This window comes from Malaclemys terrapin, chromosome 7 (assembly GCF_027887155.1).
Source record: "Malaclemys terrapin pileata isolate rMalTer1 chromosome 7, rMalTer1.hap1, whole genome shotgun sequence".
In the NCBI taxonomy this organism is placed as follows: domain Eukaryota; kingdom Metazoa; phylum Chordata; order Testudines; family Emydidae; genus Malaclemys; species Malaclemys terrapin.
Window position 1 is genome coordinate 723,217 of NC_071511.1, and position 18,167 is coordinate 741,383.

The following is an 18,167-nucleotide window of genomic DNA, read 5'->3' on the forward strand; positions in this document are numbered from 1 at the left end:
CCAGCTCAGGTGATAGCTAGGGGATTCTTCATGATGGCTCCTCTCCCCTCTGTTCTCTTCCACCCCTTTATATATCTTTTGCATAAGGCGGGAACCCTTTGTCCCTCTGGGTTTCCACCCCCCCTCCCCCCACTGGAAAAGCACCAGGTTAAAGATGGATTCCAGTTCAGGTGACATGATCACATGTCACTGCAAGACTTCATTGCCCACTTGCCAGCACACACATATACAGGAAGACTCACAGGTAAATACAGCCATCTGCAGACAATGGGAGTCATCAAGATTCCAAACCATCCTTAATGGCCCACACTTTACATAATTACAATAGGCCCTCAGAGTTATATTTCATATTTCTAGTTTTAGATACAAGAGTGGTACATTTCTACAAATAGGATGATCACACTCAGTAGATTATGAGCTTTGTAATGATACCTTACAAGAGACCTTTTGCATGAAGCATATCCCAGTTACATTACATTCACTTATATTTTTATAAAGCCATATAGACTGCACAACGTCACAGGGGGGCACTGGTAGAGTTGTAGAGCAGGATGGGGTAGCAGGGGGCTGATGGCAGGACGGGGGCACTGATAGAGTTGGGGGCAGGATGGGGTAATGGGGGACTGATGGCAGGATGGGGGGCACTGGTAGAGTTGGGGGGCAGGATGGGGTAGCAGGGGGCTGATGGCAGGATGGGATAGCAGGGGGCTTATGGCAGGATGAGGGGCACTGGTAGAGTTGGGGGGCAGGATGGGGTAGCAGGGGGCTTGGCTACCCCTCCTGCCTGCATCAGCAGCTGCCCCTCACCATCCACCCTGTGCCTGGATCCTGACCCGCCCCACCCTGATGGAGTCCGTTTCTTTCAGGACATTGTCACCATGCAGCTCTGTGCCAACAAGCTGGACAAGAAGGACTTCTTCGGGAAATCCGACCCCTTCCTCGTCTTCTACCGCAGCAACGAGGACGGCACGTACGTGTGGGGCCATGCGACGCCCCACCCTGCATGGGGCAGGCGCCCAGCGAGGAGCAGCTGGGGTGGGTTCCTACCTGCTAGTGCCTGCCCTCAGCCCCACTTCTCTGGTGCCTCCTCCAGGTTCACGATTTGCCACAAGACAGAAGTAGTGAAAAACACACTCAACCCGGTGTGGCAGCCATTCTCCATCCCCGTGCGAGCCTTGTGCAACGGGGACTACGACAGGTCAGGAGCCAGACACGTGTCCATCCTGTCCTGCCACCGGGGGCTGCACGCACAGAGCCAGAACGCGGGCAGATCCCAGACACACAAACTCCGGGGCCCAGCAGAGCCCTGGGGGAGGGGCAGCTCTCTAGGCCAGTCCTGTGGGGGGCAGGAGGGGCTTGGCCTGGGGGAGGAGGAGGGGATGGTGGAGCAGGACCCTGGGGGCGGGGATGGGGGAGTTGGGAAGGGGTTGGCCGAGCGGGGCTCTGGGAGCAGGGGAGGGGATGGGGGAGCGGGGCCAGGGATGGAGGAACAGGGCCCCGGTGGAGGAGTGGGGGAGGGATGGGGGAGTGGGGACCCATGGGCGGGGATGGGGGAGCAGGGCCCCAGCAGGGATGTGGGCGCAGGGATGGGGGAGTGGGGCCCTGGGGGTGGGGACAGGGGAGCAGATCCCTGGCAGGGGAGGGGATGGGAGCAGGGGAGCAGGGCCCCAGCGGGGGAGTGGGGGAAGGGATGGGGGAGTGTGGGTGGGGATGGGGGTGTGGGGAAACAGAGCCTCAGTGGACTAGTGGGGGATGGGGGAGTGGGAGCCCTGGGGGCGGGGATGGGGAACAGGGCCCCAGCAGAGGAGTGGGAGCCCGGGGGTGGAGATCGGGGAGTGGGGGCAGGGATGGGGGACTGGGGGAACAGGGCCCCGGCAGAGGAGTGGGGGAGGGATGGGGGAGTGGGGGCCTGGGGGTGGGGACAGGGGAGGGGGAGCAGGGCCCCAGTGGACTAGTGGGGGATGGGGGAGTGGGAGCCCTGGGAGCGGGGATGGGGAACAGGGCCCCAGCAGAGGAGTGGGAGCCCGGGGGTGGAGATTGGGGAGTGGGGGCAGGGATGGGGGACTGGGGGAACGGCCCCGGCGGAGGAGTGGGGCAGGGATGGGGGACTGGGGGAACAGGGCCCCGACGGAGGAGTGGGGGAGGGATGGGGGAGTGGGGGCCTGGGGGTGGGGACAGGGGAGCGGATCCCTGGCAGGGGAGGGGATGGGAGCAGGGGAGCAGGGCCCCAGCGGGGGAGTGGGGGAAGGGATGGGGGAGTGTGGGTGGGGATGGGGGTGTGGGGAAACAGAGCCTCAGTGGACTAGTGGGGGATGGGGGAGTGGGAGCCCTGGGGGCGGGGATGGGGAACAGGGCCCCAGCAGAGGAGTGGGAGCCCGGGGGTGGAGATCGGGGAGTGGGGGCAGGGATGGGGGACTGGGGGAACAGGGCCCCGGCGGAGGAGTGGGGGAGGGATGGGGGAGCGGGGGCCTGGGGGTGGGGACAGGGGAGGGGGAGCAGGGCCCCAGTGGGGGCCCGGGGGCGGGGAGGTTGAAGCATGGGGTGCCAGGCCCCGCAGGGCTCTCCAGGCCCGTCCTGGGTGCTCTCTAACCTGCTGCCTGCATTTGTATTTCAGGACGGTGAAGATAGACGTGTACGATTGGGACCGGGATGGAAGGTGGGACCAGGCCGTGAGGAACCCAGGGGCAGGCGGGGGCACGTCCCCAGTGCCTGCCCCCCCCGGCCAGCTACTGTCTGGCCTTGGGCCTGATCCTTGGTCTGCCCTGGCCATAACTCCCTCCCCCTTGCTCTCCCTGGGCTCACCCTGGGCTGCTGCCTGTGTGCATGCCACTGCTCTCCTGGCCACCCCGCAGCCAGTGGGTCTCCTCAGCCGGCCTCCAAGCTCTGGGGCCCAGGGAGCCAGTCCCTGAGTCTGTCCAGAGCGAGCGGGAGCAGCCCTTGGCCTGGCTGGGTTCCTGCCCCTACCCGTTGGGCCCCACCTCGCCGCCCTGCTGGGGCTGCCTGCTGGAAGGCTCCTGTGTCTGGGCACCAGGGCTGCCCCTTCCCTCATCCTCCAGCCACCCCGTTTCTGCCCTGCCTGTGAGGCAAGGGCTAGTGGGCACTGGGCTGGGAGCCAGGACTCCTGGGTTCTCTCCCTGGCCCTGGGAGCGGAGTGGGGGCCGGTGGGTTAGAGCAGGGGGGCTGGGAGCCAGGACTCCTGGGTTCTCTCCCCGGCTCTGGGAGGGGAGTGGGGGCTGGTGGTTAGAGCAGGGGGCACTGGGAGCCAGGACTCCTGGGTTCTCTCCCCGGCTCTGGGAAGGGAGTGGGGGCTGGTGGGTTAGAGCAGGGGGGGCTGGGAGCCAGGACTCCTGGGTTCTCTCCCCGGCGCTGGGAGGGGAGTGGGGGCTGGTGGGTTAGAGCAGGGGGGCTGGGAGCCAGGACTCCTGGGTTCTCTCCCCAGCCCTGGGAGCGGAGTGGGGGCCGGTGGGTTAGAGCAGTGGGGGCTGGGAGCCAGGACTCCTGGGTTCTGTCCCCAGCTCTGGGAGGAGAGTGGGGTTGAGAGGTCAGAGTACGGGGCTGTCTCCCAGGCTATGCCCATGGTGTGCCAGGTTATAGTGGGCGAGGCCCCCTGTGCCCTCTCCCCCCACGACAGGCTGAGTGAGTATCCGTGCTGCCCACTAACGCCTGCCTTGTGCTCGTTCTCTGCACACAGCCATGATTTCATCGGGGAATTTGCCACGAGCTACCGGGAGCTTTCCCGCGCTCAGAGCCAGTTCACAGTCTATGAGGTGAGGCCTGCTGCTGCCCAGCTCTCCTGGTTCCCCCCATGTCTGGCTCAGCCCTGCTGGGGTCGGGGGCCTGGGCCAGCTCGGGGGCATGGAGGAGTTCTCCCAGTGGGCACCTCTGGGCTGGCAGGCGTTTGCCCAGACTGGCGGCTCTCGTGGGGGCCACACTCACGTGGCGTTTGCTGCAGGGTTAGAATCCAGGCGAGATTCTGGGCTTGGGAATTTAACTGGCAGCAAAGAGGGGCTGTCTGGAATGGCTGGGGGAGATGGCAGCCCAGGGGGGGTCGTCAGTAACGGCCAGCAGGGCTGGCGGTACAGGGCAGCTGGTAGTATGGGGGGGTGTCTCAAGAACAGCCTGGGGGGCTGGTAGCAAAGGGGGGCTGTCAGGAATGGCCACGGGGCTGTCAGGAATGGCTGGGGGGGGTTGCAGCCTGGGGGGGGGCTGGTAACCCGGGGGGGTGGTTCTCAGGAACGGCGGGGGGGGGGGGCTGGCGGCCGGGGGGCGCTGTCAGGAACAGCCAGGGGTGACGATATGGGGGTGCTGTCAGGAGCAGCTGCAGGGGCTGGCAGCATGGTCGGGGGCTGACAGTAACTGCCAGTGGGGCTGGCAGCACGGAGGGGCTGGTTCCCCAGGGCGGGGCTGTCAGGAACACCTGTGGGGCTGGCGGCTGGGGGGGCTGTCAGGAACACCTGGGGTGTGTGCTGATGTTGGGGTCTCTGAACTATTCCTCTGCTTCCATCAGGTGTTAAATCCAAAGAAGAAATGCAAGAAGAAGAAATACATCAACTCTGGAACGGTGAGTGAAACCTGCCGGAGCCCCTGAGGGAATGTACGCCCCCGCCAGGCCAGGCAGTGCCCCCGACTCCCTCTTTGCCCCTTGCCCACTGCATGCTGCCCCCTGCCCCCTTGGTGACGCACCTCACGGCTCCCTCCCTTCAGCTCCGATGACCCCTGCGCCTGCCCTGCAGCCTCTGTCTGTCCTGGGGGGGACAGGAGAGGGGTGTCTCCAGCTCTGTCTCCCTGCAGAGTGGGGGAGGGTTTATTTGGGGGGTTATTGGGGAGACGGGGGGTATTTGGGGGGTCTCTATGTGGAGGGACAGAGGTCTGTTGGGGTTCTGTCCGGGGGGTGGTCTCTGACATTCTGTTTCCAGTAACTGTCTCTAGATGTCTCTCTGGGGGTCTGTCTCTGGGGAGAGCAGGGGCCTGTCACGTGGGGCTGTCTCAGGGGTGTCTGATTCGGGGGTCCTGTCTCAGGGGTCCTGTCTCGGGGGGGCTGTCTCTGGGGAGAGCAGGGGCCTGTCTCAGGGGGCTATCTCATGGGGGCCTGTCTCTTGGGACAGTGGGGGTCTGTCTCTGGGGGCTGTCTGTAGGGAGGGGGGGGCCTATCTCAGGGGCTGTTTTGGGGGCTGTCTGTGGGGAGGGGGGCCTGTCTCGGGGGGCTGTCTCAGGGGGCTGTCTGTGGGGAGGGGGGGCCCTATCTGTGGGGGGCTGTTTCGGGGAGCTGTCTGTAGGGAGGGGTCCTATCTCAGGGGGCTGTCTCAAGGGTCTGTCTCGGGGGGCTGTCTTGAGGGGGCTGTTTTGGGGGGCTGTCTGTAGGGAGGGGGGCCTATCTCAGGGGGCTGTCTCAAGGGTCTGTCTCGGGGGTCTGTCAGTGGGGAGGGGGGCCTGTCTCGGGGGGCTGTCTTGGCGGGCTCTGATGTTCTGTCTCCGGCAGGTGACCCTTCTCTCCTTCGCCGTGGAGTCCGAGTTCACCTTTGTGGATTACATCCGAGGCGGGTGAGCAGGTGCCAGGGACCCCCGCTGCACGCACCCCCAGGCAGTTCTGTTCAAAACCCTGCACTCCTCAGCCTCCTTGGGGTTTGTTCCCCAACCCCCGCCCACCATGCCCCCACGGCCCTGGCCCAGCCTCCCTCACGGAGTCCCGAGGGACTTGTGCACCCGCTGCTGGCAGCCCCTGAAGTGTGGGGAGATGGGGAGACGGGCCATGGCCTCCGAGGGGCAGGGGACAGTGGGCGGGAGGTGGGAAAAGCTAGCAGAGAGCAGGAGAGGGAACCGGTGCTGCTGGTGTTGGGGGGAAGGGTGGCAGGGGTCTGCAGGGGCTAAGAAGGGGGGGCTGGAGTGAGGGGAGTTTGGGGGAGCAGGTTTGGGGGATGGGAGGGTGGTGGGTGGGGGAGGGGTGCTGGGGCAGCATAGTTTGGGGAGGGGAGTGAGGTTGAGGGAGGCGAGCAAGGGGAGCAGGGTTGAGTGGGGTGGGGGGAGGGGAACGGGGTTTGGGGAGGGGAGTGGGGTGGGGGAGCAGGGCTGGGGGAGCAGGGCTGGGGGAAGGGCAACAGAGTTGAGGGGAGCAGGGTTGAGAGGAGCGGGGTTGAGGGGAGTGGGGCTGGGGGAGGGGAACTGGATTGAGGGGACAGGGCTGGGGGAGCGGGATTGAGGGGAGCGGGGCTGGAGAAGCAGGGTGGGGGAAGGGCAACAGAGTTGAGGGGAGCAGGGCTGGGGGAGCGGAGCGGGGTTGAGGGGAGTGGGGTGGGGAGCTGGGAACGCATTGTTGGGGGGCTGGGGGAGCACTCTCTCACTCTCTCCTCCTGCCCCCACAGGACACAGCTGAATTTCACAGTCGCCATTGATTTCACGGCCTCCAACGGTGAGTGCTATGCGCGGGCTGGGCCCAGATGCCTCCCACGGGAACTGAGGGACAGCTCAGCCCCGGGTCACCCCTGAGCTCCTTTCCCCTCCACCCTTCTCATGGCGAGGGCCTGGGGGTCCTGGTTCCAGGGAGCTGCTCTCCAGCCCATTCTCGCCCCCTGCCCCAGTCCCAGCTACCCCCCCCCCCCCCAGACTCTGGGGGCGTGCCACAGGGTTCCTTAGAACAGAGGTCAGAGGGGCTAGGTGATGGGAGTCCTGGGGAGGATATGGGGGCAGAGGGCAAGGTGGGGAGAGGGACCCTGGGGGGGTGTCACAGAGTGTGGGGAGTCAGGGCCCTGCACCCCCACTTCCTGCGATTCACCGGGACTCTCAGCCAGCCGGTAACACAGTCCAAGACAGGTCTTGTAGGTACAGAGAACAGGACCCCTCAGTTCAGTCCATCTTGGGGGACAGGGAGCCTAGACCCCAGCCCTGGGTCTCCGTTCCCCAGCCAGCTCCAAACTAAACCCCCTCCAGCCACGCCATCCGGCTCCTCCTCCAGCCTTTGTCCAGTTTCCTGGGCAGAAGGTGTCACCTGGCCCCAGGCCCCTCCTGGCTCAGGTTACATGCTCAGGTACCATCCTCCCTCAAGTGAAGTCACCCCCTGATATCCCATTACCAGTGCAGACAGTCCCAGTAAAATTCCCATGCAACATCCCCAAGTCAATCATCCCCACTCCCTGCTCAGTCACATCTCTCCCCCCTTCGAGACTGAACTGAGCGGGGTCACTCTGACCAGTGACCTGGGGAAGTTCAGGGCCCCCTCTTCGGGACAGCGCATCCGCTATCAGGTTGGCACATCTCTTCACATGGACCATGTCCACGTCATAATCCTGCAGGAGCCGGCTCCACCTCAGGAGCTTGGCGTTGGCTCCTTTCATCTGGCATAGCCAGGTCAGGGGAGAGTGGTCAGTGTACATGGTGAAGTGTCGCCCAAAGAGAGATGGCTGGAGTTTCTCAAGGGCCCACACCATGGCCGGGCATTCCTTCTTGATGGTAGCGTAGTTTTGCTCCCAGTGTAACAACTTCTTGCTCAGATACACGATGGGTTGTCTCTCCCCCTTTTCATCCTCCTGCATTAACACTGTCCCCAGTCTGAGGCATCAGTGAACACCATAAAGGGCTTGTCAAAGTCTGGGTTTGCCAGAACTGGGCCACTGACCAGAGCCTCCTTCAGCACCCAGAGAGCCTCCTGGCACTGCTCGGTCCAGACCACCTTGTCTGGCTTCCCCTTCTTGCATAGCTCAGTGATGGGGGCGGCTATGGAGCTAAAGTGGGGCACACACCTTCGATAGTACCCTGACATTCCAATAAAGGCTTTTTGGTTTGAGGAGCGGGCCAGTCTCTGATCACCTCCACTTTGGCTGGTTCCAGCTTTAGGCAGCCACTCCCCACCCAATGGCCCAGGTAAAATACTTCAGCCATCCACACCTTGCACTTCTCAGCCATTGTGGTCAGCCCAGCCTCCTGGAGTCGGTTCAGCACTTGTCTAATCTGGGACACGTGGTCTCCCCAGGTCTGGCTAAAGACACAGATGTCATCAATATACGCCACGGCAAAACTCTCCATCCCCCTCAGTAGCTGATCCACCAGGCGCTGGAAGGTGGCCGGTGCTCCCTTGAGGCCGAAAGGCAGGGCCAGGAACTCATGGAGCCCAGAGGGGTGATAAAGTCAGATTTCAGCCTGGCATCTGCATCCAGCGGCACTTGCCAGTAGCCCTTTGTAAGATCCATGGTGGTAAGGTAGTGAGCTCCTCCCAGTTTGTCTAGGAGCTCGTCAGGCCTGGGCATGGGGTAGGCATCAGACACGGTGATGGCATTGAGCTTCCGATAGTCCACACAGAACCAGATCGACCCATCCTTTTTGGGGACCAGCTCCACTGGCAAGGCCCAAGGCCAGCATGTCCCTGACCTCTCTTTCCAGGTCTTGAGCAGTTTCCCTGTGACTCAGAAGGAGGAGCATCTTATAGGCAGGTGCGATCCTGTCTGCACCCGGTGGACAGTCAGATTAGTGCATCCAGGCTGGTTGGAAAACAGCTGTCGATACAGATGGAGCACCCCTCTGATCTCAGCTTGCTGGGCGGGGTCAGCTGCTCAGAGAGGGAGGAGCTAGCACATGTCTCAGGGACTAGATCTACTAACGGGTCAGCTCCCTGCTCCTCCCAGTGTCCACACACGGCCAACACCACATTCCCCGTCATAATGTGGCTTCCCCTCAGGGAACAGATGGGCAGGATCCCCTGGGAGAATAACATGAAGGGCAAAGGGGTCCAGGAGAGCTGGCTGTATTTTAAAGAATCCTTATTGAGGTTGCAGGAACAAACCATCCCGATGTGTAGAAAGAATAGTAAATATGGCAGGCGACCAGCTTGGCTAAACAGTGAAATCCTTGCTGATCTTAAACGCAAAAAAGAGGCTTATAAGAAGTGGAAGATTGGACAAATGACCAGGGAGGAGTATAAAAATATTGCTCAGGCGTGCAGGAGTGAAATCAGGAAGGCCAAATCACACTTGGAGTTGCAGTTAGCAAGAGATGTTAAGAGTAACAAGAAGGGTTTCTTCAGGTATGTTAGCAACAAGAAGAAAATCAAGGAAAGTGTGGGCCCCTTACTGAATGAGGGAGGCAACCTAGTGACCGAGGATGTGGAAAAAGCTAATGTACTCAATGATTTTTTTGCCTCTGTCTTCACGCACAAGGTCAGCTCCCAGATTGCTGCACTGGGCAGTACAGCATGGGGAGAAGGTGACCAGCCCTCTGTGGAGAAAGAAGTGGTTCGGGACTATTTAGAAAAACTGGACGTGCACAAGTCCATGGGGCCGGATGCGCTGCATCCGAGGGTGCTAAAGGAGTTGGCGGGTGAGATTGCAGAGCCATTAGCCATTATTTTTGAAAACTCATGGCGATCGGGGGAGGTCCCAGATGACTGGAAAAAGGCTAATGTAGTGCCCATCTTTAAAAAAGGGAAGAAGGAGGATCCGGGGAACTACAGGCCAGTCAGCCTCACCTCAGTCCCTGGAAAAATTATGGAGCAGGTCCTCAAGGAATCAATTATGAAACATTTAGAGGAGAGGAAAGTGATCAGGAACAGTCAGCATGGATTCACGAAGGGGAAGTCGTGCCTGACTAACCTAATTGCCTTCTATGATGAGATAACTGGCTCTGTGGATGAGGGGAAAGCAGTGGATGTGTTATTTCTTGACTTTAGCAAAGCTTTTGATACTGTTTCCCACTGTATTCTTGCCACCAAGTTAAAGAAGTATGGGCTGGATGAATGGACTGTAAGGTGGATAGAAAGCTGGCTAGATCGTCGGGCTCAACGGGTAGTGATCAATGGCTCCATGTCTAGTTGGCAGCCGGTTTCAAGTGGAGTGCCCCAAGGGTCGGTCCTGGGGCCGGTTTTGTTTAATATCTTTATTAATGATCTGGAGGATGGTGTGGACTGCACTCTCAGCAAGTTTGCAGATGACACTAAACTAGGAGGCGTGGTAGATACACTAGAGGGTAGGGATCGGATACAGAGGGACCTAGACAAATTAGAGGATTGGGCAGAAAAAAACCTGATGAGGTTCAACAAGGACAAGTGCAGAGTCCTGCACTTAGGACGGAAGAATCCCATGCACTGCTACAGACTAGGGACCGAATGGCTAGGTAGCAGTTCTGCTGAAAAGGACCTAGGGGTCACAGTGGACGAGAAGCTGGATATGAGTCAACAGTGTGCTCTTGTTGCCAAGAAGGCTAACGGCATTTTGGGCTGTATAAGTAGGGGCATTGCCAGCAGATCGAGGAACGTGATCATTCCCCTTTATTCGACATTGGTGAGGCCTCATCTGGAATACTGTGTCCAGTTTTGGGCCCCACACTACAAGAAGGATGTGGAAAAATTGGAAAGAGTCCAGCGGAGGGCAACAAAAATGATTAGGGGTCTGGAGCACATGACTTATGAGGAGAGGCTGAGAGAACTGGGATTGTTTAGTCTCCAGAAGAGAAGAATGAGGGGGGATTTGATAGCAGCCTTCAACTACCTGAAGGGGGGTTCCAAAGAGGATGGAGCTCGGCTGTTCTCAGTGGTGGCAGATGACAGAACAAGGAGCAATGGTCTCAAGTTGCGGTGGGGGAGGTCCAGGTTGGATATCAGGAAAAACTATTTCACTAGGAGGGTGGTGAAACACTGGAATGCGTTACCTAGGGAGGTGGTGGAGTCTCCTTCCTTGGAGGTTTTTAAGGCCCGGCTTGACAAAGCCCTGGCTGGGATGATTTAGCTGGGAATTGGTCCTGCTTTGAGCAGGGGGTTGGACTAGATAACCTCTTGAGGTCCCTTCCAACTCTGATATTCTATGATTCTATGATTCTATGATTCATCATATTCACATGGTACACCCGGCGGTGATGTGCCCAGTTAGACAGTTCCAACACATAATTTACCTCATTTAGTTGCTTGACAACCTTGAAAGGGCCTTCCCAGGCAGTCTGTAGTTTGTTTTTCCTCACGGGGATGAGAACTATCACCTGACCAGATTCTCCTTGGCCAAGCCCATGAGTTCAGCAAGTCTTTCTCGGAAAGTCAAGACGTACTCCACCACAGATTCTCCATCGGGAGTGGCCTTCCCCTCCCATTCGTCTCTCATCAGATCCAGGGGCCCCCTTATCCTTCTTCCATATAACAGTTTGAAAGGCAAAAACCCGGTAGACTCCTGGGGTACCACCCTGTACGCAAACAGCAGGTGAGGTAAGTACTTGTCCCAATCCTGCGGGTGCTGATTCATAAAGGTTTTCAGCATCATCTTTAGAGTTCCATTGAACCTCTCCACCAGCCCGTTGGATTGGGGGTGATATGCTGAGGCCCAGATGTGCCGGACCCCACATTTCTCCCACAAGCACCGGAGCAGGGCCGACATGAAGTTGTATCCTTGGTCTATCAAGACTTCCTTGGGGAACCCCACTCGGCTGAAAATGGTCCGTAGTACATCTGCCACAGTGTCTGCTTCAATGGAAGATAAGGCCACCGCCTCGGGGTAGCAGGTAGTGAAATCTACCACCACCAGGATGTATTTCTTCCCTGACCAGATCGTTTTGCTGAGAGGCCCCACTATGTCCACAGCCACATTCTGGAAAGGTTCCTCTATGATGGGCAAAGGTCTCAAAGCTGCTTTCCCCTTGTCCTGGGCCTTCCCCACCCTCTGATAGGGATCACAGGATCTGCAACACTGTTGGACCGTAGTAAAGACTCCAGGCCAATAAAAGTTCTGTAGCAGCCTCTGTCTGGTGCGCCAGATTCCCTGGTGTCCTGAGAGAGGGATGTCATGGGCCAGGTACAGTAGCTTGTGGCGATACTTATGGGGGACCACCAGCTGCCTTCCTTTGGCACTTCCTCCCCACCGGGGTGGGGTCCTGCGCCTCTGGTAAGGTACCCTTCCTGAGGTCAGGGCGTCGTGCCCCTCCCCGGCTCTGGCTACGGGTCATGACTAGGGCGTTCTGGGGGTTGTTTGGCCAATCCTCTAGGTCACCCCCCCATCAACACCTCAGTGCGCAAATGGTGGTGCACCCTCACGTCCTTGGGGCCCTCCTTGGCCCCCCCATTTCAGATGTACCCTCGCCACGGGCACCTTGAATGGGGTTCCGCCCACACCCATCAGGGTCAGGTAGGTGGCCTCGGGCCGGGCCAGCGTCACCTCAGCGCCCATGTCCCAGCATCCATTGACCTTCCTCCCATCCACCTCCAGGGGAACAAGGCACTCACTCCGCAGGGACAGCCCCGCGCCCACCCTATAAACGGAGAACCTGGTGTCTGGAGCATCCAGCCCCCCAGAGGAGCTGGCCTGGAGCTCTCCTCCCTCCTGAGCAGTTGGTAAGCTGCCAGCCCCCCCTGCCTGGGAAGCCTGCCCCTCCTCCGGCTGGGTCCCTACCCAGTTAACCCTGTGAGGGTTTGATTTGCTCAGTCTGTCCTTGAGCTTGTGGCACTGGGTCCATATGTGGCCTCTCTGGCCACGGTAATAGCAGCCCACATCCCGTTGGTCCCCTCGAGCCGGTCAGTTGGTTCTGATGCCGGTTGTTCCCCTTGGGAGGGGGTTCTCCACATTCCCCCTTTGGGAGGGCCAGGGCCGGCTCTAACTTTTTTGCCGCCCCAGGCAAAAGAGAAGAGCGCCGCCCCGCCGTAACACACACCCACCTCCCTGAGCGCTGTGCCGCCGACCCCTCCCCCACCCCCAGCACTGGGCTGCCTAACACCTCCCCCCGAGTGCTGCACCAGACCGTCCAAACCTCCCGAGCGCTGTGCCGGGCCAGCCAACCCCCCCGAGTGCTGCGCCGGGCCAGCCAAACTCCCACCCTGAGAAACGGGCCGGGCCGGACCGTCCAAACCTGAGCGCCAGGCCGGGCTGCCGAAGCCCCCGCCTCCACCAGCGCCGCGCCGCCAAAACACCTCCCCGCTGCCCGGACGAAACAAAACAAAAAAAACACCACAAGCGCCCCCCGCCACCCGAACATTGGCCACCCCTTCTAAGGTGCCACCCCAAGCACATGCTTGGTCGGCTGGTGCCTGGAGCTGGCCCTGGGGAGGGCCCAGGGTCATTCTCTCTCGATATCATGGTGGGCTTATTCCTTTGGGACTCCTCCTTTCTACCCCCTGACCGGCTGTCCACAAACTTGTCGGCCAGCTGCCCTGCACTCTGCAGATCCTCTGGCTTTTTGTCCCCCAACCATATCCTCAGGTCGGATGGGCAATGTTCATACAGTTGCTCCAGTACAATCAGTTTAACCAGGTCCTCCTTCGTCTGGGCCCCATCCGCCCACTTATGGACATATCCCTGCATTCGAAGGATCAGTTCCAGATATGTGACCTCAGGGGTCTTACACTGACTCCGGAATCTTTTCTGGTACGCCTCGGGAGTCAGCCCCAACTCGCGGAGCAGGGCCTTTTTGAACAGTTCATAGTCCCCTGCCTCCGCCCCTTTCATTCGGCTGTACATCCCCATGGCTTTGGGGTCCAGTAACGGGGTGAGAAACCAGAGCCTGTCAGCAGGGTCAACCCTGAGCAGCTCGCAGGCCTTCTCAAAGGCAATCAGGAATTCATCTATGTCCTTCCCTTCCTTATGGGCTTAGCAAAGCTCCATGCAGTCCTGGGTCCCGCCTCACTCACCGCAGCAGGGGGGTCTCTGCTCCTCAGCCTCACCAGCTCCAGTTCGTGCTGCCCCTGCTTTTCCCAATCCTCACGCTCCTTCTCTCGATCTTCCAGCTCTCTCAGTTTTAGCTCCCTCTCTCATTCCAGCCGCCTCAGCTCCAGCGATGGGGAGCTCCGCCGGGAGGATCCCCTGCTGGCCGCAGGGGTCACGGTGCCCTTGGTGTTCGCTGGGCTCCTTCCAGCCCCTCCCCTAGCCATAGGTCAGAGGGGCCTCGGGATGCCCTCGGCAGCAGTCTGACCCCTCCCAGCTGGGACAGACCCCGGTGCCTGTCCTGCATCTGCTGGGCTGCTTCCCTCAGAGACAGGGATCGGTTCATCTGAGCGATCTTCCTCCTCCAGCGGGGCAATCAGCTGTTCTTTGGTGAGCTTCCCACTGCGCAGGTCTCTCTACCTGCACAGCTCCACCAGGTCCCTCTTCTCACTGGCCCCAAGTTACTGTAGTTACTGTGGACTCGCAGGCTTGTGTGCTCTCAGCTCCCCACAGTTTCCTACTGTGCCAGCCCTTCTCCAGGTCACCACCTCTCTCCCAGGGTCAAGCCACAGACGACTTCGCCCCTGGAACTGCTCGCCGCAGTCCCCAGGGGGACCCTGTTCCTGCAACTGTCCTTCTCGCTGGTCACACACTCCCAGGGGTTAAGCGTAACTCCTTCGCCCCCTGAAACTGCCCCTCTCTGAGCCTTCAGCACACCTGGTCCTCATCAACCCCCCTTCGTTTTACTGCTCCCCAGTCACTTACAGCAGGAAGTGCCATCCACGGGGTACAGTACATCCCATCCCTGCCACCAGTTGTCACAGAGTGTGGGGGGTCAGGGCCCTGCACCCCCACTTCCTGTGATTCTCTGTGACTCTCAGCCAGCCAGTAACACAGAAGGTTTATTAGACGACAGGAACATGGTCCTAAGCAGGACTTGTAGTTACAGAGAATGGGACCCCCTCAGTCCGGTCCATCTTGGGGGTCAGGGAGCCTAGAGCCCAGCCCTGGGTCTCCCTCCATTTCCCCAGCCAGCTCCAAACTGAAACCCCCTCCAGCCGTCTCCTCCAGCCATGCCACCCGTCTCCTCCTCCAGCCTTTGTCCAGTTTCCCGGGCAGAAGGTGTCACCTGGCCCCAGGCCCCTCCTGGCTCAGGTATCGTCGCCCTGGTATCCCATCCCCAATGCAGACAGTCCCAGTAAAACTCCCACACAACATGCCCAGGTCAATACTCCCCTCTCCCTGCTCTGTCACAGGGGGCAGGGGCGGGAGGGGCCTGGAGAGGATGGGAGGAGGGAGGAGCCCAGGGTGGATGGGGCCAGGGGAGGATGGGACGGGGCAAGGGGCCCCAGGGTAGATGGGGCGGGGCGAGGGGCCTGGGGCGGATGGGGTAAGGCAAGGAGCCCAGGGTGAGGGGCCTGGGGCGGGGTGAAGCAGATAGGGTGAGGCGGGGCGAGGGGCCCAGAACGGGACAAGGGGCTTGGGGCAGACAGGGCAGCGGTGAGGAGCCCAGGGCGGATGGGGCGGGGCCTGGGGCAGGGTGAGGAGCCCAGGTGGGATGGGGCAAGGGGCCCAGGGCGGACGGGGCAGGGCCGGGGGCTGGGAAGCACGGCCCAGCCTGAGGCAGGTGCTGCGTGTGCCTGGCAGGGGTCCCGTCGCAGCCCACCTCCCTGCACTACATGAGCCCATACCAGCTGAGCTCCTACGCCATGGCGCTGAAGGCCGTCGGCGAGATCATCCAGGACTACGACAGCGACAAGCTCTTCCCTGCCTACGGTTTTGGTGCCAAGATCCCGCCTGACGGCAGCATTTCCCATCAGTTCCCCCTGGTAGGAGGCAATGCCAGGGCCTCTGCCAGCCCCACGCAAGCCCGGGGCTAGGGGCGCTCCTCAGGGCCCCCAGGACCGGGTGGGATGGGAGGTGACGCCCAGCGGTGGTATTGCCCTGGGTCCTGACTGCTGCTCCCACCATGCGGGCCGGGCCGGGAGGAGACGGGCCAGCGTGGGGCATTTTGGAATGGGATAGGGCAGCACGCAGGAGGGCAGGCTCCAGGGAACCCCACCAGGCCTTCACGCTCTGCTCCAGCCCTGGGGATGGGCTGGTGATCCCATGGGTCTGTCGCTGACTGCAGGCTCCTGTGGGGAGAGCCCTCTGGGTGCAGAGCCCTGGAGAGGGCCCGGCCCTATGGCTGCCCCCGGCACATGCACACCCAGGGCCTTGCCCCAGCGCTGAGCCCAGCCTGCCCTGGCTTTCTCCCCTGCTAGAACAGCGACGTGGAGAACCCGAGCTGCGTGGGGATCGATGGCGTCCTGGAGTCCTACTTCCAGAGCCTGCGCACGGTGCAGCTGTACGGGCCCACCAACTTTGCCCCCGTCATCAACCAGGTGGCCCGGTGAGTGGGGCAGAGGCTGCACCATGGGCACGCTGGGAGGATGCCCTCCTGTGCCCCAGAGCCCTGCAGCCCGGCGCTGGCTGCAGGGGGTGGGGTGGGGGCTCTGGCTCAGAGCTTGGGGCCCGGCACCGGCTGCGGGGGAGGGGTGGGGGCTCCAGTTCAGAGCTCAGGGACCGGCACTGGCTGCGGGGGACGGGGGCTGCTCAGAGCTCGGGGCTAGCAGGATGCAGCAGGCATGGCCAGACTGGAGAGCTGAGCTCCAGGGCTGTGCCGAGCAGGTGCTGGAGGAGCCGTGGGCTCTGTGGGGCTATGGCCGGGCACCCTGAATGGCAGCCAGGCAGTGCAGCTCCCAGCATGGCCCCAAGGAGCCACGCCTGGCTAGCGGAGAGAGGGGGAAGTTCTAGCAAACGGCCCCATGACCAGGGCCCCGTGGGGGGCAGAGTGGGGCTGCCACGAGTCCCCTGCCCTCTGCATTGTGCCCTAGCTCGGCTGCCCAGATGACGGACGGATCGCAGTACTACGTCTTGCTCATCGTCACCGACGGCGTCATCTCTGACATGATGCAGACCAAGGAGGCCATCGTCAACGTGAGTGGGGCGGGCAGGAGCACTAGGGTGACCAGATGTCCCAATTTTATAGGGACAGTCCCAATTTTGGGACTTTATCTTATAAAGACACCTATTACCCCCCACCCCCGTCCTGATTTTTTACATTTGCTATCTGGTCACCCTTAAGGGGCACTGCCGGAGGGGGGCGGGGGCAGCCCGGTCCCGCTGCAGGCAAGGGAGCCCTCGTAGGGGAGCTGGGCTGGAGCCAGCATCTGGCAGTTCGACTCAGCACCCTCCCACTGGCCTGGGTCTCCCAAACTCAGCGCTATCCAGGGTGGCAGAGACTCGCTCATGTGAGGCTGGTCGGTCCTGCCCCCCCCCCCCCCAGCCCTTATACGGTATTCCCTCCCCCGGGTGGCTCCTGGGTGCTGTTCCCCTCCTCCCCCCTTCGCCCAGCCATCTCCTGTGTGCTATTCCCTCCCCCCTCCCCAGTCATCCCCTGCGTGCCGTTCCCCCGCCCTCGCCCAGCCATCCCCTGTATGCTATTCCCCCCACCCTCGCCTCACTGGCTCCTATGGACTATTCCCCCCCAGCCAGTCCCTGTGTGCTATTCCCTCCCCCTTGCCTGGTTGGTCCCTGTGCGTTATTCCCCCAGCCGTCTCCTGCGCGCATTTCCCTCACCTCACCCAGCCCCTGCGTGCTATTCCCCCTTCACCCAGCCAGTTCTGGGGTGAAGCAAGTGCTGCAGCTCTGGGGCCAGGCTGACTGGGCCTGAGGGCTCCATTCCCTGGGCAGCAAGGCCCTGGAGCGCAGGGGTACTGGCTGGGCTGCCCGCCCCCCAGCCGTGCCCCCTGAGCCCTGTGGCAGCGCTGGGAACAGCAGCAGGCCCCAGGCTGGCGAGGCACGGAGGAGCCGCAGGTGGCAGGCCCAAGGCTGGCAGTAACTCTCCCCCTTGCCCTGCAGGCCTCTGCCCTGCCCATGTCCATCATCATCGTGGGAGTGGGCCCGGCAGAGTTTGATGGTAAGTTCGGGGCCCAGGTGCATTGTGGGTGTGCAGGGCTGGCACTGGCCATGGCTTGAGGCTGCTCACGGGGCGCTTGCAGAGGTCTCCTCTCTGCTGGGGGGTGGGGTTGGAGTCCCAGGGGGCTGCAAGGGGCGGGGCGGTATGTGTCTGCTGTGAGGTCAGGAAAAGCAGGCAGCAGGACCAGATGCACAGAGCACCCGGGGGAGGGGGGGGGGCAGACAGCACCCCCACGTCACAGCACTGGGTCAGCCCAGCCCAGCCCCATGGGGGCAGGTGTGCGGGAGGGAGGCATGAGAGGCTGGTGGGGGATGTGATGGTGACAGCTTGTAAATGTTGACTGGAGTCCCCATCACCAGCCATGGAAGAACTTGATGGAGATGACGTGCGGGTCTCCTGCAGGGGGCGCTATGCAGAGCGGGACATTGTGCAGGTAACTCACGCCCACCCCCAGCACTCCCTGGGCTGCCCCCGACCCAGCATGGCCCTCAGGACGGCGTGGTGGAGGGGGGCACAAGGGCTGGGGAAGGACCTCGGGCCCCTCGAGCCCCCAGACACGCATGCAGCCCCCCTCCCCTGACCCCCACACGGTGCCCTTGGGCTGCGATGGG

General features: G+C 61.5%; 1 protein-coding gene across 1 annotated transcript in view; it reads left to right on the top strand.

Moving 5' to 3' along the window:
• The window catches only part of CPNE9 (copine family member 9), a 42,373-nt gene that overhangs the window by 23,458 nt on the left and 748 nt on the right, over positions 1 to 18,167 (top strand). The window contains exons 8-19 of the mRNA XM_054034153.1: positions 867 to 970; positions 1,094 to 1,198; positions 2,615 to 2,656; positions 3,692 to 3,767; positions 4,508 to 4,561; positions 5,480 to 5,541; positions 6,360 to 6,406; positions 15,243 to 15,424; positions 15,860 to 15,987; positions 16,472 to 16,574; positions 17,499 to 17,556; positions 17,916 to 17,989. Of these exons, the coding sequence (XP_053890128.1) occupies positions 867 to 970; positions 1,094 to 1,198; positions 2,615 to 2,656; positions 3,692 to 3,767; positions 4,508 to 4,561; positions 5,480 to 5,541; positions 6,360 to 6,406; positions 15,243 to 15,424; positions 15,860 to 15,987; positions 16,472 to 16,574; positions 17,499 to 17,556; positions 17,916 to 17,989 (1,035 nt within the window). The remainder of the gene's footprint in view (positions 1 to 866; positions 971 to 1,093; positions 1,199 to 2,614; positions 2,657 to 3,691; positions 3,768 to 4,507; positions 4,562 to 5,479; positions 5,542 to 6,359; positions 6,407 to 15,242; positions 15,425 to 15,859; positions 15,988 to 16,471; positions 16,575 to 17,498; positions 17,557 to 17,915; positions 17,990 to 18,167) is intronic.